This window comes from Phyllobates terribilis, unplaced genomic scaffold, assembly GCF_046119375.1.
Source record: "Phyllobates terribilis strain yellow unplaced genomic scaffold, ASM4611937v1 Scaffold_12__6_contigs__length_324123572, whole genome shotgun sequence".
Classification (NCBI taxonomy): Eukaryota; Metazoa; Chordata; class Amphibia; order Anura; family Dendrobatidae; genus Phyllobates; species Phyllobates terribilis.
The window spans coordinates 206,795,596-206,819,752 of record NW_027362772.1 but is presented as its reverse complement, the minus strand read 5'-3'; the positions used below and the strand labels follow the sequence as shown (position 1 = coordinate 206,819,752).

At 48.9% G+C, this 24,157-nt stretch overlaps 1 protein-coding gene and 1 long non-coding RNA gene across 4 annotated transcripts in view; one reads left to right on the top strand and one right to left on the bottom strand.

Moving 5' to 3' along the window:
• LOC141172426 (uncharacterized) overlaps nt 1–19,635 on the bottom strand; it is a 102,340-nt gene extending 82,705 nt beyond the window's left edge. The window contains exon 1 of the long non-coding RNA XR_012252472.1: nt 19,519–19,635. This is a non-coding gene — a long non-coding RNA (uncharacterized lncRNA). The remainder of the gene's footprint in view (nt 1–19,518) is intronic.
• Nucleotides 1–24,157, top strand: part of USP2 (ubiquitin specific peptidase 2) — a 203,719-nt gene that overhangs the window by 136,803 nt on the left and 42,759 nt on the right. Inside the window, exon 1 of one of the 3 annotated variants that reach the window (XM_073656635.1) lies at nt 19,608–19,899. The exons of the other annotated variants lie outside the window; for them this stretch is intronic. Coding sequence (XP_073512736.1) covers nt 19,780–19,899 — 120 coding nt within the window. The 5' untranslated portion in view covers nt 19,608–19,779. Of the gene's footprint in view, nt 1–19,607; nt 19,900–24,157 lie in introns of those variants that run through there. 3 annotated transcript variants of the gene reach the window in all.

Below are 24,157 nucleotides of genomic sequence, written 5' to 3'. Positions count from 1 at the left end.
TAAGGAGGGGGTGAGAAGCCTGCTGTTTGTATCTAAGGAGGGGGTGAGAAGCCTGCTATCTGTATATAAGGAGGGGGTGAGAAGCCTGCTGTCTGTATATAAGGAGGGGGTGAGAAGCCTGCTGTCTGTATATAAGGAGGGAGGAGAAGCCTGCTGTCTGTATATAAGGATGGGGGTGAGAAGCCTGCTGTCTGTATATAAGGAGGGGGTGAGAAGACTGCTATCTGTATATAAGGAGGGGGTGAGAAGCCTGCTGTGTGTATATAAGGAGGGATTGAGAAGCCTGCTATCTGTATATAAGGAGGGGGTGAGAAGCCTGCTGTCTGTATATAAGGAGGGGGTGAGAAGCCTGCTGTCGGTATATAAGGAGGGGATGAGAAGTCTGCTGTCTGTATATAAGGAGGGGGTGAGAAGCCTGCTATCTGTATATAAGGAGGGGGTGAGAAGCCTGCTGTCTGTATATAAGGAGGAGGTGAGAAGCCTGCTGTCTGTATATAAGGAGGAGGTGAGAAGCCTGCTTTCTGTATATAAGGAGGGGGTGAGAAGCCTGCTGTCTGTATATAAGGAGGGGGTGAGAAGCCTTCTATCTGTATATAAGGAGGGGGTGAGAAGCCTGCTGTCTGTATATAAGGAGGGGGTGAGAAGTCTGCTGTCTGTATATAAGGAGGGGGTGAGAAGACTGCTATCTGTATATAAGGAGGGGGTGAGAAGCCTGCTATCTGTATATAAGGAGGGGGTGAGAAGCCTGCTGTTTGTATATAAGGAGGAGGTGAGAAGCCTGCTGTCTGTATATAAGGAGGAGGTGAGAAGCCTGCTGTCTGTATATAAGGAGGGGGTGAGAAGCCTGCTTTCTGTATATAAGGAGGGGGTGAGAAGCCTGCTGTCTGTATATAAGGAGGGGGTGAGAAGCCTTCTATCTGTATATAAGGAGGGGGTGAGAAGCCTGCTGTCTGTATATAAGGAGGGGGTGAGAAGTCTGCTGTCTGTATATAAGGAGGGGGTGAGAAGCCTGCTGTCTGTATATAAGGAGTGGGTGAGAATCCTGCTGTCTGTATATAAGGAGTAGGTGAGACGCCTGCTGTCTGTATATAAGAAGGGGGTGAGAAGCCTGCTGTCTGTATATAAGGAGGGAGGAGAAGCCTGCTGTGTGTATATAGGAGGGGGTGAGAAGCCTGCTGTCTGTATATAAGGAGGGGGTGAGAAGCCTGCTATCTGTATATAAGGAGGGGGTGAGAAGCCTGCTATCTGTATATAAGGAGGGGGTGAGAAGCCTGCTATCTGTATATAAGGAGGGGGTGAGAAGCCTGCTATCTGTATATAAGGAGGGGGTGAGAAGCCTGCTGTTTGTATCTAAGGAGGGGGTGAGAAGCCTGCTATCTGTATATAAGGAGGGGGTGAGAAGCCTGCTGTCTGTATATAAGGAGGGGGTGAGAAGCCTGCTGTCTGTATATAAGGAGGGAGGAAAAGCCTGCTGTCTGTATATAAGGATGGGGGTGAGAAGCCTGCTGTCTGTATATAAGGAGGGGGTGAGAAGACTGCTATCTGTATATAAGGAGGGGGTGAGAAGCCTGCTGTGTGTATATAAGGAGGGATTGAGAAGCCTGCTATCTGTATATAAGGAGGGGGTGAGAAGCCTGCTGTGTGTATATATGGAGGGATTGAGAAGCCTGCTGTCTGTATATAAGGAGTAGGTGAGAATCCTGCTGTCTGTATATAAGGAGTAGGTGAGACGCCTGCTGTCTGTATATAAGAAGGGGGTGAGAAGCCTGCTGTGTGTATATAAGGAGGGGGTGAGACGCCTGCTGTCTGTATATAAGGAGGGAGGAGAAGCCTGCTGTGTGTATATAAGGAGGGGGTGAGAAGCCTGCTGTGTGTATATAAGGAGGGGTGAGAAGCCTTCTGTCTGTATATAAGGAGGGGGTGAGAAGCCTGCTGTCTGTATATAAGGAGGGGGTGAGAAGCCGGCTGTCTGTATATAAGGAGGGGGTCAGAAGCCTGCTATCTGTATATAAGGAGGGGGTGAGAAGCCTGCTATCTGTATATAAGGAGGGGGTGAGAAGCCTGCTATCTGTACATAAGGAGGGGGTGAGAAGCCTGCTGTCTGTATATAAGGAGGGATTGAGAAGCCTGCTGTGTGTATATTACGAGGAGGTGAGAAGCCTGCTGTCTGTATATAAGGAGGAGGTGAGAAGCCTGCTGTCTGTATATAAGGAGGAGGTGAGAAGCCTGCTGTCTGTATATAAGGAGGGGGTGAGAAGCCGGCTGTCTGTATATAAGGAGGGGGTGAGAAGCCTGCTGTCTGTATATAAGGAGGGGGTGAGAAGCCTGCTATCTGTATATAAGGAGGGGGTGAGAAGCCTGCTATCTGTACATAAGGAGGGGGTGAGAAGCCTGCTGTCTGTATATAAGGAGGGATTGAGAAGCCTGCTGTGTGTATATTACGAGGAGGTGAGAAGCCTGCTGTCTGTATATAAGGAGGAGGTGAGAAGCCTGCTGTCTGTATATAAGGAGGAGGTGAGAAGCCTGCTGTCTGTATATAAGGAGGGGGTGAGAAGCCTGCTTTCTGTATATAAGGAGGGGGTGAGAAGCCTGCTGTCTGTATATAAGGAGGGGGTGAGAAGCCTTCTATCTGTATATAAGGAGGGGGTGAGAAGCCTGCTGTCTGTATATAAGGAGGGGGTGAGAAATCTGCTGTCTGTATATAAGGAGGGGGTGAGAAGCCTGCTGTTTGTATATAAGGAGTAGGTGAGAATCCTGCTGTCTGTATATAAGGAGTAGGTGAGACGCCTGCTGTCTGTATATAAGAAGGGGGTGAGAAGCCTGCTGTCTGTATATAAGGAGGGAGGAGAAGCCTGCTGTGTGTATATAGGAGGAGGTGAGAAGCCTGCTATCTGTATATAAGGAGGGGGTGAGAAGCCTGCTATCTGTATATAAGGAGGGGGTGAGAAGCCTGCTATCTGTATATAAGGAGGGGGTGAGAAGCCTGCTATCTGTATATAAGGAGGGGGTGAGAAGCCTGCTATCTGTATATAAGGAGGGGGTGAGAAGCCTGCTGTTTGTATCTAAGGAGGGGGTGAGAAGCCTGCTATCTGTATATAAGGAGGGGGTGAGAAGCCTGCTGTCTGTATATAAGGAGGGGGTGAGAAGCCTGCTGTCTGTATATAAGGAGGGAGGAGAAGCCTGCTGTCTGTATATAAGGATGGGGGTGAGAAGCCTGCTGTCTGTATATAAGGAGGGGGTGAGAAGACTGCTATCTGTATATAAGGAGGGGGTGAGAAGCCTGCTGTGTGTATATAAGGAGGGATTGAGAAGCCTGCTATCTGTATATAAGGAGGGGGTGAGAAGCCTGCTGTGTGTATATATGGAGGGATTGAGAAGCCTGCTGTCTGTATATAAGGAGTAGGTGAGAATCCTGCTGTCTGTATATAAGGAGTAGGTGAGACGCCTGCTGTCTGTATATAAGAAGGGGGTGAGAAGCCTGCTGTGTGTATATAAGGAGGGGGTGAGACGCCTGCTGTCTGTATATAAGGAGGGAGGAGAAGCCTGCTGTGTGTATATAAGGAGGGGGTGAGAAGCCTGCTGTGTGTATATAAGGAGGGGTGAGAAGCCTTCTGTCTGTATATAAGGAGGGGGTGAGAAGCCTGCTGTCTGTATATAAGGAGGGGGTGAGAAGCCTGCTGTCTGTATATAAGGAGGGGGTGAGAAGCCTGCTGTCTGTATATAAGGAGGGGGTGAGACGCCTGCTGTCTGTATATAAGGAGGGGGTGAGACGCCTGCTGTCTGTATATAAGGAGGGGGTGAGAAGCCTGCTGTCTGTATATAAGGAGGGGGTGAGAAGCCTGCTGTCTGTATATAAGGAGGGGGTGAGAAGCCTGCTGTCTGTATATAAGGAGGGGGTGAGAAGCCTGCTGTCTGTATATAAGGAGGGGGTGAGAAGCCTGCTGTCTGTATATAAGGAGGGGGTGAGAAGCCTGCTGTCTGTATATAAGGAGGGGGTGAGAAGCCTGCTGTCTGTATATAAGGAGGGGGTGAGAAGCCTGCTGTCTGTATATAAGGAGGGGGTGAGATGCATGCTGTCTGTATATAAGGAGGGGGTGAGAAGCCTGCTGTCTGTATATAAGGAGGGGGTGAGAAGCCTGCTGTCTGTATATAAGGAGGGGGTGAGTAGCCTGCTGTCTGTATATAAGGAGGGGGTGAGAAGCCTGCTGTCTGTATATAAGGAGGGGGTGAGATGCCTGCTGTCTGTATATAAGGAGGGGGTGAGAAGCCTGCTGTGTGTATATAAGGAGGGGGTGAGAAGCCTGCTGTCTGTATATAAGGAGGGGGTGAGAAGCCTGCTATCTGTATATAAGGAGGGGGTGAGAAGCCTGCTGTCTGTATATAAGGAGGGAGGAGAAGCCTGCTGTGTGTATATAGGAGGGGGTGAGAAGCCTGCTGTCTGTATATAAGGAGGGGGTGAGAAGCCTGCTATCTGTATATAAGGAGGGGGTGAGAAGCCTGCTATCTGTATATAAGGAGGGGGTGAGAAGCCTGCTATCTGTATATAAGGAGGGGGTGAGAAGCCTGCTATCTGTATACAAGGAGGGGGTGAGAAGCCTGCTGTTTGTATCTAAGGAGGGGGTGAGAAGCCTGCTGTTTGTATCTAAGGAGGGGGTGAGAAGCCTGCTATCTGTATATAAGGAGGGGGTGAGAAGCCTGCTGTCTGTATATAAGGAGGAGGTGAGAAGCCTGCTGTCTGTATATAAGGAGGGGGTGAGACGCCTGCTGTTTGTATCTAAGGAGGGGGTGAGAAGCCTGCTATCTGTATATAAGGAGGGGGTGAGAAGCCTGCTGTCTGTATATAAGGAGGGGGTGAGAAGCCTGCTGTCTGTATATAAGGAGGGAGGAGAAGCCTGCTGTCTGTATATAAGGATGGGGGTGAGAAGCCTGCTGTCTGTATATAAGGAGGGGGTGAGAAGACTGCTATCTGTATATAAGGAGGGGGTGAGAAGCCTGCTGTGTGTATATAAGGAGGGATTGAGAAGCCTGCTATCTGTATATAAGGAGGGGGTGAGAAGCCTGCTGTCTGTATATAAGGAGGGGGTGAGAAGCCTGCTGTCGGTATATAAGGAGGGGATGAGAAGTCTGCTGTCTGTATATAAGGAGGGGGTGAGAAGACTGCTATCTGTATATAAGGAGGGGGTGAGAAGCCTGCTATCTGTATATAAGGAGGGGGTGAGAAGCCTGCTGTCTGTATATAAGGAGGAGGTGAGAAGCCTGCTGTCTGTATATAAGGAGGAGGTGAGAAGCCTGCTGTCTGTATATAAGGAGGGGGTGAGAAGCCTGCTGTCTGTATATAAGGAGGAGGTGAGAAGCCTGCTGTCTGTATATAAGGAGGAGGTGAGAAGCCTGCTTTCTGTATATAAGGAGGGGGTGAGAAGCCTGCTGTCTGTATATAAGGAGGGGGTGAGAAGCCTTCTATCTGTATATAAGGAGGGGGTGAGAAGCCTGCTGTCTGTATATAAGGAGGGGGTGAGAAGTCTGCTGTCTGTATATAAGGAGGGGGTGAGAAGACTGCTATCTGTATATAAGGAGGGGGTGAGAAGCCTGCTATCTGTATATAAGGAGGGGGTGAGAAGCCTGCTGTCTGTATATAAGGAGGAGGTGAGAAGCCTGCTGTCTGTATATAAGGAGGAGGTGAGAAGCCTGCTGTCTGTATATAAGGAGGGGGTGAGAAGCCTGCTTTCTGTATATAAGGAGGGGGTGAGAAGCCTGCTGTCTGTATATAAGGAGGGGGTGAGAAGCCTTCTATCTGTATATAAGGAGGGGGTGAGAAGCCTGCTGTCTGTATATAAGGAGGGGGTGAGAAGTCTGCTGTCTGTATATAAGGAGGGGGTGAGAAGCCTGCTGTCTGTATATAAGGAGGGGGTGAGAAGCCTGCTGTGTGTATATAAGGAGGGGGTGAGAAGCCTGCTGTCTGTATATAAGGAGGGGGTGAGACGCCTGCTGTGTGTATATAAGGAGGGGGTGAGAAGCCTGCTGTCTGTATATAAGGAGGGGGTGAGAAGCCTGATGTCTGTATATAAGGAGGGGGTGAGAAGCCTGCTGTCTGTATATAAGGAGGGGGTGAGAAGCCTGCTATCTGTATATAAGTAGGGAGTGAGAAGCCTGCTGTCTGTATATAAGGAGGGAGGAGAAGCCTGCTGTGTGTATATAAGGAGGGGGTGAGACGCCTGCTGTCTGTATATAAGGAGGGGGTGAGAAGCCTGCTGTGTGTATATAAGGAGGGGGTGAGAAGCCTTCTGTCTGTATATAAGGAGGGGGTGAGAAGCCTGCTGTCTGTATATAAGGAGGGGGTGAGAAGCCTGCTGTTTGTATATAAGGAGGGGGTGAGAAGCCTGCTGTCTGTATATAAGGAGGGGGTGATAAGCCTGCTATCTGTACATAAGGAGGGGGTGAGAAGCCTGCTGTTTGTATATAAGGAGGGGGTGAGAAGCCTGCTGTCTGTATATAAGGAGGAGGTGAGAAGCCTGCTGTCTGTATATAAGGAGGGGGTGAGACGCCTGCTGTCTGTATATAAGGAGGGGGTGAGAAGCCTGCTGTCTGTATATAAGGAGGGGGTGAGAAGCCTGCTGTCTGTATATAAGGAGGGGGTGAGAAGCCTGCTGTCTGTATATAAGGAGGGGGTGAGAAGCCTGCTGTCTGTATATAAGGAGGGGGTGAGAAGCCTGCTGTCTGTATATAAGGAGGGGGTGAGAAGCCTGCTGTCTGTATATAAGGAGGGGGTGAGAAGCCTGCTGTCTGTATATAAGGAGGGGGTGAGAAGCCTGCTGTCTGTATATAAGGAGGGGGTGAGAAGCCTGCTGTCTGTATATAAGGAGGGGGTGAGAAGCCTGCTGTCTGTATATAAGGAGGGGGTGAGATGCATGCTGTCTGTATATAAGGAGGGGGTGAGAAGCCTGCTGTCTGTATATAAGGAGGGGGTGAGAAGCCTGCTGTCTGTATATAAGGAGGGGGTGAGTAGCCTGCTGTCTGTATATAAGGAGGGGGTGAGAAGCCTGCTGTCTGTATATAAGGAGGGGGTGAGATGCCTGCTGTCTGTATATAAGGAGGGGGTGAGAAGCCTGCTGTGTGTATATAAGGAGGGGGTGAGAAGCCTGCTGTCTGTATATAAGGAGGGGGTGAGAAGCCTGCTATCTGTATATAAGGAGGGGGTGAGAAGCCTGCTGTCTGTATATAAGGAGGGAGGAGAAGCCTGCTGTGTGTATATAGGAGGGGGTGAGAAGCCTGCTGTCTGTATATAAGGAGGGGGTGAGAAGCCTGCTATCTGTATATAAGGAGGGGGTGAGAAGCCTGCTATCTGTATATAAGGAGGGGGTGAGAAGCCTGCTATCTGTATATAAGGAGGGGGTGAGAAGCCTGCTATCTGTATATAAGGAGGGGGTGAGAAGCCTGCTGTTTGTATCTAAGGAGGGGTTGAGAAGCCTGCTATCTGTATATAAGGAGGGGGTGAGAAGCCTGCTGTCTGTATATAAGGAGGGGGTGAGAAGCCTGCTGTCTGTATATAAGGAGGGAGGAGAAGCCTGCTGTCTGTATATAAGGATGGGGGTGAGAAGCCTGCTGTCTGTATATAAGGAGGGGGTGAGAAGACTGCTATCTGTATATAAGGAGGGGGTGAGAAGCCTGCTGTGTGTATATAAGGAGGGATTGAGAAGCCTGCTATCTGTATATAAGGAGGGGGTGAGAAGCCTGCTGTCTGTATATAAGGAGGGGGTGAGAAGCCTGCTGTCGGTATATAAGGAGGGGATGAGAAGTCTGCTGTCTGTATATAAGGAGGGGGTGAGAAGCCTGCTATCTGTATATAAGGAGGGGGTGAGAAGCCTGCTGTCTGTATATAAGGAGGAGGTGAGAAGCCTGCTGTCTGTATATAAGGAGGAGGTGAGAAGCCTGCTGTCTGTATATAAGGAGGGGGTGAGAAGCCTGCTGTCTGTATATAAGGAGGGGGTGAGAAGCCTTCTATCTGTATATAAGGAGGGGGTGAGAAGCCTGCTGTCTGTATATAAGGAGGGGGTGAGAAGTCTGCTGTCTGTATATAAGGAGGGGGTTAGAAGACTGCTATCTGTATATAAGGAGGGGGTGAGAAGCCTGCTATCTGTATATAAGGAGGGGGTGAGAAGCCTGCTGTCTGTATATAAGGAGGAGGTGAGAAGCCTGCTGTCTGTATATAAGGAGGAGGTGAGAAGCCTGCTGTCTGTATATAAGGAGGGGGTGAGAAGCCTGCTTTCTGTATATAAGGAGGGGGTGAGAAGCCTGCTGTCTGTATATAAGGAGGGGGTGAGAAGCCTTCTATCTGTATATAAGGAGGGGGTGAGAAGCCTGCTGTCTGTATATAAGGAGGGGGTGAGAAGTCTGCTGTCTGTATATAAGGAGGGGGTGAGAAGCCTGCTGTCTGTATATAAGGAGTAGGTGAGAATCCTGCTGTCTGTATATAAGGAGTAGGTGAGACGCCTGCTGTCTGTATATAAGAAGGGGGTGAGAAGCCTGCTGTCTGTATATAAGGAGGGAGGAGAAGCCTGCTGTGTGTATATAGGAGGGGGTGAGAAGCCTGCTGTCTGTATATAAGGAGGGGGTGAGAAGCCTGCTATCTGTATATAAGGAGGGGGTGAGAAGCCTGCTATCTGTATATAAGGAGGGGGTGAGAAGCCTGCTATCTGTATATAAGGAGGGGGTGAGAAGCCTGCTATCTGTATATAAGGAGGGGGTGAGAAGCCTGCTGTTTGTATCTAAGGAGGGGGTGAGAAGCCTGCTATCTGTATATAAGGAGGGGGTGAGAAGCCTGCTGTCTGTATATAAGGAGGGGGTGAGAAGCCTGCTGTCTGTATATAAGGAGGGAGGAGAAGCCTGCTGTCTGTATATAAGGATGGGGGTGAGAAGCCTGCTGTCTGTATATAAGGAGGGGGTGAGAAGACTGCTATCTGTATATAAGGAGGGGGTGAGAAGCCTGCTGTGTGTATATAAGGAGGGATTGAGAAGCCTGCTATCTGTATATAAGGAGGGGGTGAGAAGCCTGCTGTGTGTATATATGGAGGGATTGAGAAGCCTGCTGTCTGTATATAAGGAGTAGGTGAGAATCCTGCTGTCTGTATATAAGGAGTAGGTGAGACGCCTGCTGTCTGTATATAAGAAGGGGGTGAGAAGCCTGCTGTGTGTATATAAGGAGGGGGTGAGACGCCTGCTGTCTGTATATAAGGAGGGAGGTGAAGCCTGCTGTGTGTATATAAGGAGGGGGTGAGAAGCCTGCTGTGTGTATATAAGGAGGGGTGAGAAGCCTTCTGTCTGTATATAAGGAGGGGGTGAGAAGCCTGCTGTCTGTATATAAGGAGGGGGTGAGAAGCCGGCTGTCTGTATATAAGGAGGGGGTCAGAAGCCTGCTATCTGTACATAAGGAGGGGGTGAGAAGCCTGCTGTCTGTATATAAGGAGGGATTGAGAAGCCTGCTGTGTGTATATTACGAGGAGGTGAGAAGCCTGCTGTCTGTATATAAGGAGGAGGTGAGAAGCCTGCTGTCTGTATATAAGGAGGAGGTGAGAAGCCTGCTGTCTGTATATAAGGAGGAGGTGAGAAGCCTGCTGTCTGTATATAAGGAGGGGGTGAGAAGCCTGCTGTCTGTATATAAGGAGGGGGTGAGAAGCCTTCTATCTGTATATAAGGAGGGGGTGAGAAGCCTGCTGTCTGTATATAAGGAGGGGGTGAGAAGTCTGCTGTCTGTATATAAGGAGGGGGTTAGAAGACTGCTATCTGTATATAAGGAGGGGGTGAGAAGCCTGCTATCTGTATATAAGGAGGGGGTGAGAAGCCTGCTGTCTGTATATAAGGAGGAGGTGAGAAGCCTGCTGTCTGTATATAAGGAGGAGGTGAGAAGCCTGCTGTCTGTATATAAGGAGGGGGTGAGAAGCCTGCTTTCTGTATATAAGGAGGGGGTGAGAAGCCTGCTGTCTGTATATAAGGAGGGGGTGAGAAGCCTTCTATCTGTATATAAGGAGGGGGTGAGAAGCCTGCTGTCTGTATATAAGGAGGGGGTGAGAAGTCTGCTGTCTGTATATAAGGAGGGGGTGAGAAGCCTGCTGTCTGTATATAAGGAGTAGGTGAGAATCCTGCTGTCTGTATATAAGGAGTAGGTGAGACGCCTGCTGTCTGTATATAAGAAGGGGGTGAGAAGCCTGCTGTCTGTATATAAGGAGGGAGGAGAAGCCTGCTGTGTGTATATAGGAGGGGGTGAGAAGCCTGCTGTCTGTATATAAGGAGGGGGTGAGAAGCCTGCTATCTGTATATAAGGAGGGGGTGAGAAGCCTGCTATCTGTATATAAGGAGGGGGTGAGAAGCCTGCTATCTGTATATAAGGAGGGGGTGAGAAGCCTGCTATCTGTATATAAGGAGGGGGTGAGAAGCCTGCTGTTTGTATCTAAGGAGGGGGTGAGAAGCCTGCTATCTGTATATAAGGAGGGGGTGAGAAGCCTGCTGTCTGTATATAAGGAGGGGGTGAGAAGCCTGCTGTCTGTATATAAGGAGGGAGGAGAAGCCTGCTGTCTGTATATAAGGATGGGGGTGAGAAGCCTGCTGTCTGTATATAAGGAGGGGGTGAGAAGACTGCTATCTGTATATAAGGAGGGGGTGAGAAGCCTGCTGTGTGTATATAAGGAGGGATTGAGAAGCCTGCTATCTGTATATAAGGAGGGGGTGAGAAGCCTGCTGTGTGTATATATGGAGGGATTGAGAAGCCTGCTGTCTGTATATAAGGAGTAGGTGAGAATCCTGCTGTCTGTATATAAGGAGTAGGTGAGACGCCTGCTGTCTGTATATAAGAAGGGGGTGAGAAGCCTGCTGTGTGTATATAAGGAGGGGGTGAGACGCCTGCTGTCTGTATATAAGGAGGGAGGTGAAGCCTGCTGTGTGTATATAAGGAGGGGGTGAGAAGCCTGCTGTGTGTATATAAGGAGGGGTGAGAAGCCTTCTGTCTGTATATAAGGAGGGGGTGAGAAGCCTGCTGTCTGTATATAAGGAGGGGGTGAGAAGCCGGCTGTCTGTATATAAGGAGGGGGTCAGAAGCCTGCTATCTGTACATAAGGAGGGGGTGAGAAGCCTGCTGTCTGTATATAAGGAGGGATTGAGAAGCCTGCTGTGTGTATATTACGAGGAGGTGAGAAGCCTGCTGTCTGTATATAAGGAGGAGGTGAGAAGCCTGCTGTCTGTATATAAGGAGGAGGTGAGAAGCCTGCTGTCTGTATATAAGGAGGGGGTGAGAAGCCTGCTTTCTGTATATAAGGAGGGGGTGAGAAGCCTGCTGTCTGTATATAAGGAGGGGGTGAGAAGCCTTCTATCTGTATATAAGGAGGGGGTGAGAAGCCTGCTGTCTGTATATAAGGAGGGGGTGAGAAGTCTGCTGTCTGTATATAAGGAGGGGGTGAGAAGCCTGCTGTTTGTATATAAGGAGTAGGTGAGAATCCTGCTGTCTGTATATAAGGAGTAGGTGAGACGCCTGCTGTCTGTATATAAGAAGGGGGTGAGAAGCCTGCTGTCTGTATATAAGGAGGGAGGAGAAGCCTGCTGTGTGTATATAGGAGGGGGTGAGAAGCCTGCTGTCTGTATATAAGGAGGGGGTGAGAAGCCTGCTATCTGTATATAAGGAGGGGGTGAGAAGCCTGCTATCTGTATATAAGGAGGGGGTGAGAAGCCTGCTATCTGTATATAAGGAGGGGGTGAGAAGCCTGCTGTTTGTATCTAAGGAGGGGGTGAGAAGCCTGCTATCTGTATATAAGGAGGGGGTGAGAAGCCTGCTGTCTGTATATAAGGAGGGGGTGAGAAGCCTGCTGTCTGTATATAAGGAGGGAGGAGAAGCCTGCTGTCTGTATATAAGGATGGGGGTGAGAAGCCTGCTGTCTGTATATAAGGAGGGGGTGAGAAGACTGCTATCTGTATATAAGGAGGGGGTGAGAAGCCTGCTGTGTGTATATAAGGAGGGATTGAGAAGCCTGCTATCTGTATATAAGGAGGGGGTGAGAAGCCTGCTGTGTGTATATATGGAGGGATTGAGAAGCCTGCTGTCTGTATATAAGGAGTAGGTGAGAATCCTGCTGTCTGTATATAAGGAGTAGGTGAGACGCCTGCTGTCTGTATATAAGAAGGGGGTGAGAAGCCTGCTGTGTGTATATAAGGAGGGGGTGAGACGCCTGCTGTCTGTATATAAGGAGGGAGGAGAAGCCTGCTGTGTGTATATAAGGAGGGGGTGAGAAGCCTGCTGTGTGTATATAAGGAGGGGTGAGAAGCCTTCTGTCTGTATATAAGGAGGGGGTGAGAAGCCTGCTGTCTGTATATAAGGAGGGGGTGAGAAGCCGGCTGTCTGTATATAAGGAGGGGGTCAGAAGCCTGCTATCTGTACATAAGGAGGGGGTGAGAAGCCTGCTGTCTGTATATAAGGAGGGATTGAGAAGCCTGCTGTGTGTATATTACGAGGAGGTGAGAAGCCTGCTGTCTGTATATAAGGAGGGGGTGAGAAGCCTGCTGTCTGTATATAAGGAGGGGGTGAGAAGCCTGCTGTCTGTATATAAGGAGGGGGTGAGAAGCCTGCTGTCTGTATATAAGGAGGTGGTGAGAAGCCTGCTGTCTGTATATAAGGAGGGGGTGAGAAGCCTGCTGTCTGTATATAAGGAATAGGTGAGAATCCTGCTGTCTGTATATAAGGAGTAGGTGAGACGCCTGCTGTCTGTATATAAGGAGGGGTTGAGAAGCCTGCTGTCTGTATATAAGGAGGGGTGAGATGCCTGCTGTCTGTATATAAGGAGGGGGTGAGAAGCCTGCTGTGTGTATATAAGGAGGGGGTGAGACGCCTGCTGTCTGTATATAAGGAGGGAGGTGAAGCCTGCTGTGTGTATATAAGGAGGGGGTGAGAAGCCTGCTGTGTGTATATAAGGAGGGGTGAGAAGCCTTCTGTCTGTATATAAGGAGGGGGTGAGAAGCCTGCTGTCTGTATATAAGGAGGGGGTGAGAAGCCGGCTGTCTGTATATAAGGAGGGGGTCAGAAGCCTGCTATCTGTACATAAGGAGGGGGTGAGAAGCCTGCTGTCTGTATATAAGGAGGGATTGAGAAGCCTGCTGTGTGTATATTACGAGGAGGTGAGAAGCCTGCTGTCTGTATATAAGGAGGAGGTGAGAAGCCTGCTGTCTGTATATAAGGAGGAGGTGAGAAGCCTGTTGTCTGTATATAAGGAGGGGGTGAGAAGCCTGCTTTCTGTATATAAGGAGGGGGTGAGAAGCCTGCTGTCTGTATATAAGGAGGGGGTGAGAAGCCTTCTATCTGTATATAAGGAGGGGGTGAGAAGCCTGCTGTCTGTATATAAGGAGGGGGTGAGAAGTCTGCTGTCTGTATATAAGGAGGGGGTGAGAAGCCTGCTGTTTGTATATAAGGAGTAGGTGAGAATCCTGCTGTCTGTATATAAGGAGTAGGTGAGATGCCTGCTGTCTGTATATAAGAAGGGGGTGAGAAGCCTGCTGTCTGTATATAAGGAGGGAGGAGAAGCCTGCTGTGTGTATATAGGAGGGGGTGAGAAGCCTGCTATCTGTATATAAGGAGGGGGTGAGAAGCCTGCTATCTGTATATAAGGAGGGGGTGAGAAGCCTGCTATCTGTATATAAGGAGGGGGTGAGAAGCCTGCTGTTTGTATCTAAGGAGGGGGTGAGAAGCCTGCTATCTGTATATAAGGAGTAGGTGAGAATCCTGCTGTCTGTATATAAGGAGGGGGTGAGAAGCCTGCTGTCTGTATATAAGGAGGGAGGAGAAGCCTGCTGTCTGTATATAAGGATGGGGGTGAGAAGCCTGCTGTCTGTATATAAGGAGGGGGTGAGAAGACTGCTATCTGTATATAAGGAGGGGGTGAGAAGCCTGCTGTGTGTATATAAGGAGGGATTGAGAAGCCTGCTATCTGTATATAAGGAGGGGGTGAGAAGCCTGCTGTGTGTATATATGGAGGGATTGAGAAGCCTGCTGTCTGTATATAAGGAGTAGGTGAGAATCCTGCTGTCTGTATATAAGGAGTAGGTGAGACGCCTGCTGTCTGTATATAAGAAGGGGGTGAGAAGCCTGCTGTGTGTATATAAGGAGGGGGTGAGACGCCTGCTGTCTGTATATAAGGAGGGAGGAGAAGCCTGCTGTGTGTATATAAGGAGGGGGTGAGAAGCCTGCTGTGTGTATATAAGGAGGGGTGAGAAGCCTTCTGTCTGTATATAAGGAGGGTGTGAGAAGCCTGCTGTCTGTATATAAGGAGGGGGTGAGAAGCCGGCTGTCTGTATATAAGGAGGGGGTCAGAAGCCTGCTATCTGTACATAAGGAGGGGGTGAGAAGCCTGCTGTCTGTATATAAGGAGGGATTGAGAAGCCTGCTGTGTGTATATTACGAGGAGGTGAGAAGCCTGCTGTCTGTATATAAGGAGGGGGTGAGAAGCCTGCTGTCTGTATATAAGGAGGGGGTGAGAAGCCTGCTGTGTGTATATTACGAGGAGGTGAGAAGCCTGCTGTCTGTATATAAGGAGGGGGTGAGAAGCCTGCTGTCGGTATATAAGGAGGAGGTGAGAAGCCTGCTGTCTGTATATAAGGATGGGGTGAGAAGCCTGCTGTCTGTATATAAGGAGGGGGTGAGAAGCCTGCTGTCTGTATATAAGGAGGGGGTGAGAAGCCTGCTGTCTGTATATAAGGAGGTGGTGAGAAGCCTGCTGTCTGTATATAAGGAGGGGGTGAGAAGCCTGCTGTCTGTATATAAGGAATAGGTGAGAATCCTGCTGTCTGTATATAAGGAGTAGGTGAGACGCCTGCTGTCTGTATATAAGGAGGGGTTGAGAAGCCGGCTGTCTGTATATAAGGAGGGGGTCAGAAGCCTGCTATCTGTACATAAGGAGGGGGTGAGAAGCCTGCTGTCTGTATATAAGGAGGGATTGAGAAGCCTGCTGTGTGTATATTACGAGGAGGTGAGAAGCCTGCTGTCTGTATATAAGGAGGGGGTGAGAAGCCTGCTGTCTGTATATAAGGAGGGGGTGAGATGCCTGCTGTCTGTATATAAGGAGGGGGTGAGAAGCCTGCTGTCTGTATATAAGGATGGGGTGAGAAGCCTGCTGTCTGTATATAAGGAGGGGGTGAGAAGCCTGCTGTCTGTATATAAGGAGGGGGTGAGAAGCCTGCTGTCTGTATATAAGGAGGTGGTGAGAAGCCTGCTGTCTGTATATAAGGAGGGGGTGAGAAGCCTGCTGTCTGTATATAAGGAATAGGTGAGAATCCTGCTGTCTGTATATAAGGAGTAGGTGAGACGCCTGCTGTCTGTATATAAGGAGGGGTTGAGAAGCCTGCTGTCTGTATATAAGGAGGGGTGAGATGCCTGCTGTCTGTATATAAGGAGGGGGTGAGAAGCCTGCTGTGTGTATATAAGGAGGGGGTGAGACGCCTGCTGTCTGTGTATAAGGAGGGGGTGAGAAGCCTGCTGTCTGTATATAAGGAGGGGGTGAGAAGCCTGTTATCTGTATATAAGGAGGGGAAGCCTGTTGTCTGTATATAAGGAGGGGGTGAGAAGCCTGCTGTCTGTATATAAGGAGGGGGTGAGAAGCCTGCTGTCTGTATATAAGGAGGGGGTGAGAAGCCTGCTATCTGTATATAAGGAGGGAGGAGAAGCCTGTTGTCTGTATATAAGGAGGGGGTGAGAAGCCTGCTATCTGTATATAAGGAGGGGAAGCCTGTTGTCTGTATATAAGGAGGGGGTGAGAAGCCTGCTGTGTGTATATAAGGAGGGGGTGAGAAGCCTGCTATCTGTATATAAGGAGAGATTGAAAATACTACTGTCTATATATATAAGGAGGGGGGGTACATGAACCATATATGCACTAACACCTCAGGATGTGTGTGGAAATGTTGTGTGTGGCGGTATTACACATGTGATGTGTGTGGCGGTGTTATATATATTATGCATGTGGCGGTGTTATATACAGGTGCATCTCACTAAATTAGAATATCATCAAAAAGTTAATTTATTTCAGTTCTTCAATACAAAAAGTGAAACTCATATATTATATAGAGTCATTACAGAGTGATCTATTTCAAGTGTTTATTTCTGTTAATGTTGATGATTATGGCTTACAGCCAATGAAAACACAAAAGTCATTATGTCAGTAAATTAGAATAAAAAAACACCTGCAAAGGCTTCCTAATCTTTTAAAAAAGTCCCTTAGTCTGTTTCTGTAGGCCCCACAATCATGGGGAAGACTGCTGACTTGACGGATGTCCAGAAGGCAGTTATTGACCAACTTCACAAGGTCCCAGAGTCTGGAGGAAGAGTGGAGAGGCCACAATCCAAGCTACTTGAGGTCTAGTGTGAAGTTTCCACAATCAGTGATGGTTTGGGGAGCCATGTCATCTGCTGGTGTAGGTCCACTGGGTTTTATCAAGACCAGAGTCAGCGAAGCGGTCTACCGGGAAATTTTAGAGCACTTCCTGCTTCCCTCTGCCGACAAGCTTTTTGGAGATGGAAATGTCATTCTCCAGCAGGACTTGGCACCTGTCCACACTGCCAAAAGTACAAATACCTGGTTTACAAACAACAGTATTACTGTGCTTGATTGGCCAGCAAACTCGCATGACCTTAACCCCATAGAGAATCTATGGGGTATTGTCAAGAGGAAGATGAGAGACACCAGACCCAACAATGCAGACGCCCTGAAGGCTGCTATCAAAGCAACCTGGGCTTCCATAACACCTCAGCAGTGCCACAGGCTGATCGCCTCCATGCCACGCCACATTGATGCAGTAATTGATGGAAAAGGAGCCCGACCAAGTATTGAGTGCATTTACTGAAGATACATTTCAGTAGGACAACATTTCGGATTTAAAAAATATTTTTCAAGCTGTTGTTATAAAGTATTCCAATTTACTGAGATAATGACTGTTGTGTTTTCATTGGCAGTAAGCCATAATCATCAACATTAACAGAAATAAATACGTGAAATAGATCACTCTGTAATGACTATATAATATATGAATTTCACTTTTTGTATTGAAGAACTGAAATAAATTAACTTATTGATGATATTCTAATTTTGTAAGATGCACCTGTATGTCAGGCATGTGGCAGTGTTATACATGTGATGCATGTGGCGGTGTTATATATGTTATACATTTGGCAGTGTTATACATGTTATGCATGTGGCGGTGTTACACATGTAATGTTTGTATTGGTGTTACACATGTGATGTGTGTGGCGGTGTTATATATGTTATACATGTGGCGGTGTTATACATGTGGTGGTGTTACACATATGATTTGTGTGGCGGTGTTATACACGTGATGTTTGTGGTGGTTATACATGTGGCGGTGTTACACATGTGATTTGTGTGGCGGTGTTATACACGTGATGTTTGTGGTGGTGTTATACATGTGGCGGTGTTACAGATGTGATGCATGTGGCGGTGTTATACACGTGATGTTTGTGGGGTTGTTATACATGTGGCAGTGTTACACGTGTGATGCATGTGGCGGTGTTATACATGTGATGCATGTGGCGGTGTTGCACATGTGATGTATGTATTGGTGTTACACATGTGATGTGTGTGGCGGTGTTATATATGTTATACATGTGACGGTGTTATACACGTGATGTGTGTTGCGGTGTTATACACGTGATGTTTGTAGCGGTGTTTTATATCTTATGCATATGGCGGTGTTATGAATGTGGCAGTGTTATACATGTTATGCATGTGGTGGTGTTATACATGTTATGCATGTGGCTGTGTTACACATGTGATGTGTGTGGCGGGGTTATATATGTTATACATGTGATGTGTGTGGCGGTGTTACATATGTTATACATGTGATGTATGTGGGTGTGTAATACATGTGATGTGTGTGGTGGTGTTACACATGTTATGTGTGTGGCGGTGTTATACATGTTATACATGTGATGTGTGTGGCGTTCTTACACAGGTGATGTGTGCGGCGGTGTTATATATGTTATGCATGTGGCGGTGTTACACATGTGATGTATGTATTGGTGTTACACTTGTGATGTGTGTGGCGGTGTTATATACACACGTGGTCAAAATTGTTGGTATCCCTCGTTTAATGAAAGAAAAACCCACAATGGTCACAGAAATGACTTTAATCTGACTAAAGTAATAATAAATTAAAAATCTATGAAAATGAACAAATTAAAGTCAGACATTGCTTTTCAACCCTGCTTCCACAGAATTTAAAAAAAAATTAAACTCATGAAATAGGCCTGGACAGAAATGATGGTACCCCTGAAAATAATGTGCCCTCCTTGGTGCCCCTGTGTTTTCCCTTCTATTATTGTTCTTCCACCAGCTGGAGTTACATTATCGCTATCTGGATATTTTTAAAAAATTCAAAATAAAAGACATTTGTTTTTATTATTGAGTCTGTGGAGCTGGATCATCGTCTTCCTATTACCTGACAACTTGATCTAACTTGTCTCTTTTGTCACATTATTTTCAGGGGTACCATCATTTCTGTCCAGGCCTATTTCATGAGTTTAATTTTTTTTTTAATTCTGTGGAAGCAGGGTTGAAAAGCAATGTCTGACTTTCATTTGTTCGTTTTCATAGATTTATAATTTATTATCACTTTTGTCAGATTCAAGTTATTTCTGTGACCATTGTGGGTTTTTCTTTCATTAAATGAGGGGTACCAACAATTTTGACCAGGTGTGTATATTATACATGTGATGTGTGGCGGTGTTATATATGTGATGTATGTATTGGTGTTATACATGTGATGTGTGGCGGTGTTATATATGTGATGTATGTATTGGTGTTATACATGTGATGTGTGTGGCGGTGTTATATATGTGATGTATGTATTGGTGTTATACATGTGATGTGTGTGGCGGTGTTATATATGTTATGCATGTGGCGGTGTTATACATGTGATGTGTGGCGGTGTTATACATGTGATGTGTGTGGCGATGTTATATATGTGATGTATGCATTGGTGTTATACATGTGATGTGTGTGGCGGTGTTATATATGTGATGTATGTATTGGTGTTATACATGTGATGTGTGTGGCGGTGTTATATATGTGATGTATGTATTGGTGTTATACATGTGATGTGTGTGGCGATGTTATATATGTGATGTATGCATTGGTGTTATACATGTGATGTGTGTGGCGGTGTTATATATGTGATGTATGTATTGGTGTTATACATGTGATGTGTGTGGCGGTGTTATATATGTGATTTATGTATTGGTGTTATACATGTGATGTGTGTGGCGGTGTTATATATGTGATGTATGTATTGGTGTTATACATGTGATGTGTAGCGGTATTATATATGTGATATATGTATTGGTGTTATACATGTGATGTGTGTGGCGGTGTTATATATGTGATGTATGTATTAGTGTTATACATGTTATGCATGTGGCGGTGTTATACATGTGATGTGTGGCGGTGTTACACATGCCCTCTGTGTGCAGCTCCGCTGTCATACCTGCACACAGCCCTGTGCACACATGGCCGTTGGACGCGGCTGTCGGTCCCGGAGTAGCGGAGGATTTCCCGCCCTCTGACGTCAGGGGACACTTGTCACATTCCCGCGGCCGGTGATAATGATGTGACGGCGGAGGGCGGGCACTGTGCGGCTGCCAGGAGACACAAGTACCGGCTGTACCCGGACTGCAGACACTACCGCACGCAGAGGTCACCGCACGGCTCCGGTGCAGCAGCTCGGACACTACCGCACATCTGCCCCATGCCGTCCTCACACCCGCTGACAATGACCGCGCTGGGCTCCCGCAGCCGCCACCAGCCGCAGCTCCCTGGCGCAGTGGTGATATCCAGCCTGCTGGACTTCATGCTGCACAGGACCAAGGTGAGAGCATGGCAGAGGAGTGAGGGGGGCAGAGGAGTGAGGGGGGCAGAGGAGTGAGGGGGGCAGAGGAGTGAGGGGGGCAGAGGAGTGAGGGGGGCAGAGGAGTGAGGGGGGCAGAGGAGTGAGGGGGGCAGGGGAGTGAGGGGGGCAGGGGACTGAGGGGGGCAGGGGACTGAGGGGGGCAGAGGAGTGAGGGGGGCAGAGGAGTGAGGGGGCAGAGAACTGGGGGGGTGGGCAAGGGAGTGAGGGTGTAGAGAACTGAGGGGGGGGGGCAGAGCACTGGGGGCACGGGAGGAGCGAGAGGACAGGGGGGCAAAGAACTGAGGGGGGTAAAGAGCTGGGGGGGGGGGGCAGAGAGCTAAGAGGGTAGAGAACTGGGGGGCACTTCACCACTCTGTGTGATCCAGTACCGGTGGTTCCACACCTGCCATCTTCCCCTCCCATCTTCCCCTCCCCTCTATGTGGTGTAGATGCTCAGTGTTATACAGGGGTACCTGGCAGTGATGCTCGGTGTTATACAGGGGTACCCGGCGGTGATGCTCAATGTTATACAGGGGTACCCGGCGGTGATGCTCAATGTTATACAGGGGTACCCGGCGGTGATGTTCGGTGTTATACAGGGGTACCCGGCGGTGATGCTCAATGTTATACAGGGGTACCTGGCGGTGATGCTCTGTGTTATACAGGGGTACCCGGCGGTGATGCTCTGTGTTATACAGGGGTACCCGGCGGTGATGCTCTGTGTTATACAGGGGTACCCGGCGGTGATGCTCTGTGTTATACAGGGGTACCCGGCGGTGATGCTTGGAGTTATACAGGGGTACCTGGCGGTGATGCTCGGTGTTATACAGGAATTCCTGGCGGTGATGCTTGGTGTTATACAGGGGTACCCGGTGGTGATGCTCGGTGTTATACAGGGGTACTCGGCGGTGATGCTCGGTTTTATACAGGGGTACTCGGCGGTGATGCTCGGTTTTATACAGGGGTACCTGGCGGTGATGCTGGGTGTTATACAGGGGTACCCGGCGGTGATGCTCGGTGTTATACAGGGGTACTCGGCGGTGATGCTCGGTTTTATACAGGGGTACTCGGCGGTGATGCTCTGTGTTATACAGGGGTACCCGGCGGTGATGCTCTGTGTTATACAGGGGTACCCGGCGGTGATGCTCTGTGTTATACAGGGGTACCTGGCGGTGATGCTTGGAGTTATACAGGGGTACCTGGCGGTGATGCTCGGTGTTATACAGGAATTCCTGGCGGTGATGCTTGGTGTTATACAGGGGTACCCGGTGGTGATGCTCGGTGTTATACAGGGGTACTCGGCGGTGATGCTCGGTTTTATACAGGGGTACTCGGCGGTGATGCTCGGTTTTATACAGGGGTACCTGGCGGTGATGCTGGGTGTTATACAGGGGTACCTGGCGTTGATGCTTGAAGTTATACAGGGGTACCCAGCGGTGATGCTCAATGTTATACAGGGGTACCCAGCGGTGATGCTCAATGTTATACAGGGGTACCCGGCGGTGATGTTCGGTGTTATACAGGGGTACCCGGCGGTGATGCTCAATGTTATACAGGGGTACCCGGCGGTGATGCTCAATGTTATACAGGGGTACCCGGCGGTGATGTTCGGTGTTATACAGGGGTACCCGGCGGTGATGCTCAATGTTATACAGGGGTACCCGGCGGTGATGCTCTGTGTTATACAGGGGTACCCGGTGGTGATGCTCTGTGTTATACAGGGGTACCTGGCGGTGATGCTTGGAGTTATACAGGGGTACCTGGCGGTGATGCTTGGAGTTATACAGGGGTACCTGGCGGTGATGCTCGGTGTTATACAGGAATTCCTGGCGGTGATGTTTGGTGTTATACAGGGGTACCCGGCGGTGATGCTGGGTGTTATACAGGGGTACCTGGCGGTGATGCTTGGAGTTATACAGGGGTACCCGGCGTTGATGCTTGGAGTTATACAGGGGTACCTGGCGGTGATGCTTGGAGTTATACAGGGGTACCTGGCGGTGATGTTCGGTGTTATACAGGGGTACCCGGCGGTGATGCTCTGTGTTATACTGGGGCACCCGGCGGTGATGCTGGGTGTTGTACAGGGGTACCCGGCGGTGATGCTGGGTGTTGTACAGGGGTACCCGGCGGTGATGCTGGGTGTTGTACAGGGGTACGCGGCGGTGATGCTCGGTGTTGTACAGGGGTACCCGGCGGTGATGCTGGGTGTTATACAGGGGTACCTGGCGGTGATGCTGGGTGTTATACAGGGGTACCCGGCGGTGATGCTCAATGTTATACAGGGGTACCCGGCGGTGATGCTCTGTGTTATACAGGGGTACCCGGTGGTGATGCTCTGTGTTATACAGGGGTACCTGGCGGTGATGCTTGGAGTTATACAGGGGTACCTGGCGGTGATGCTTGGAGTTATACAGGGGTACCTGGCGGTGATGCTCGGTGTTATACAGGAATTCCTGGCGGTGATGTTTGGTGTTATACAGGGGTACCCGGCGGTGATGCTGGGTTTTATACAGGGGTACCTGGCGGTGATGCTTGGAGTTATACAGGGGTACCCGGCGTTGATGCTTGGAGTTATACAGGGGTACCTGGCGGTGATGCTTGGAGTTATACAGGGGTACCTGGCGGTGATGTTCGGTGTTATACAGGGGTACCCGGCGGTGATGCTCTGTGTTATACTGGGGCACCCGGTGGTGATGCTGGGTGTTGTACAGGGGTACCCGGCGGTGATGCTGGGTGTTGTACAGGGGTACCCGGCGGTGATGCTGGGTGTTGTACAGGGGTACGCGGCGGTGATGCTCGGTGTTGTACAGGGGTACCCGGCGGTGATGCTGGGTGTTATACAGGGGTACCTGGCGGTGATGCTGGGTGTTATACAGGGGTACCCGGGGGTGATGCTCTGTGTTATACAGGGGTACCCGGCGGTGATGATCTGGTTGTCCTGGATTTCTTATTAATAGTGATTATATAACAGGTAGCGGTGCCCGCTCTGCCGCACCCCTTCAGTACCAGTGCTCTGGTGATCCTCGCTGGTCTTTTTATTGTATGTGAAATATATTCATGTGACTTCTGCAGCTAATCACTGCCTGCAGCGGTAGCGGTGCTGCTGACATGTAGGACAGAAGAGCACTGAGGCCAGTGATACGCTGCAGTTGTCACCTGGATATAGGTGTTGCCATCACTGAGGTAAGACCAGTGTGGACCACCAGTGCGGACCCCCGGAGCATCGCTGCAGGGGATAGGACAGGTGATATTTTTATTTCATGCTTACTGCTGTTACACTTCTTTTTGTCCCAATCAAACCCTTCAGAGGTGGCAGACTGTCAGAATGTTATCAGATGGCGCCAGCAGTGTTGTGACAGTGACAGCCCACCTTGTCTCCTGATGGATCCTCTCCGCTTTCTCTGGAGGCTGCATGGTGGGGGTCCGTGGCCAGTCCTGCAATGCTCCCAAAAAACTGATTGGAGAGGAGCTGCTTTCCTAATCTCCATTGTCACTTAGCTCAGGTGTGAATCTCTTTCCTTTGCCCCCTCCATCCCCCATTACAAATTGATGGTATGCACTAATATTCCATCAGTGGCTCTCCAGAGACCTCCTAAAGTCGAGACAATATTTTAAGGCTATGTTCACACATAGCGTTTTTAATGCATTTTTGACAGACTTTGGTTGTAAACCGCAGTGGAACTTCCATGAGTTCTGCAGTGTTTTTTATGCTTATTTGGTGCGTTGTTTTTTTTGCTGCTAAATGTAATTGATATCAATGGGGGGAAACTGCAGAAATGATTCTGAAAGAATTAAATTGCTGTATGAATGAAAAATGCATCAGATAAGAAATGTCCTGTACTGGTTACGGGGATGTAGGCGTCATCACCTGGTGGCTGCTGTTTGGAGACAGCTGTAAACTAGTAACAATATTCTGTAAATATTTACTAATAGTAACTTACTGTATGGATAGAGACTGTGGTGTAATATACCGGTGTTACTATGGATGCAGCATTGGTGACTGCTGATTTGAGGCCTTGACCTGATGCCCTCCAGACCCGTGCCCCCTAGACCTTCGCTCTCTGAGGAATGTGCCCAGGAGCGGCAGAGGAATGCTTCGGCTTCTGCTCCGCTGGTCTCTCAGCACCTTCTTGACCTTCTTGTGTAATGTTACTGTTCTTGCCAGGACCAGTATATTCTAGCTCCACTGTCCTGCCTTGTCCTGGGATAGGAAGTGGAGGAGAGCAGGTCTGTCTAT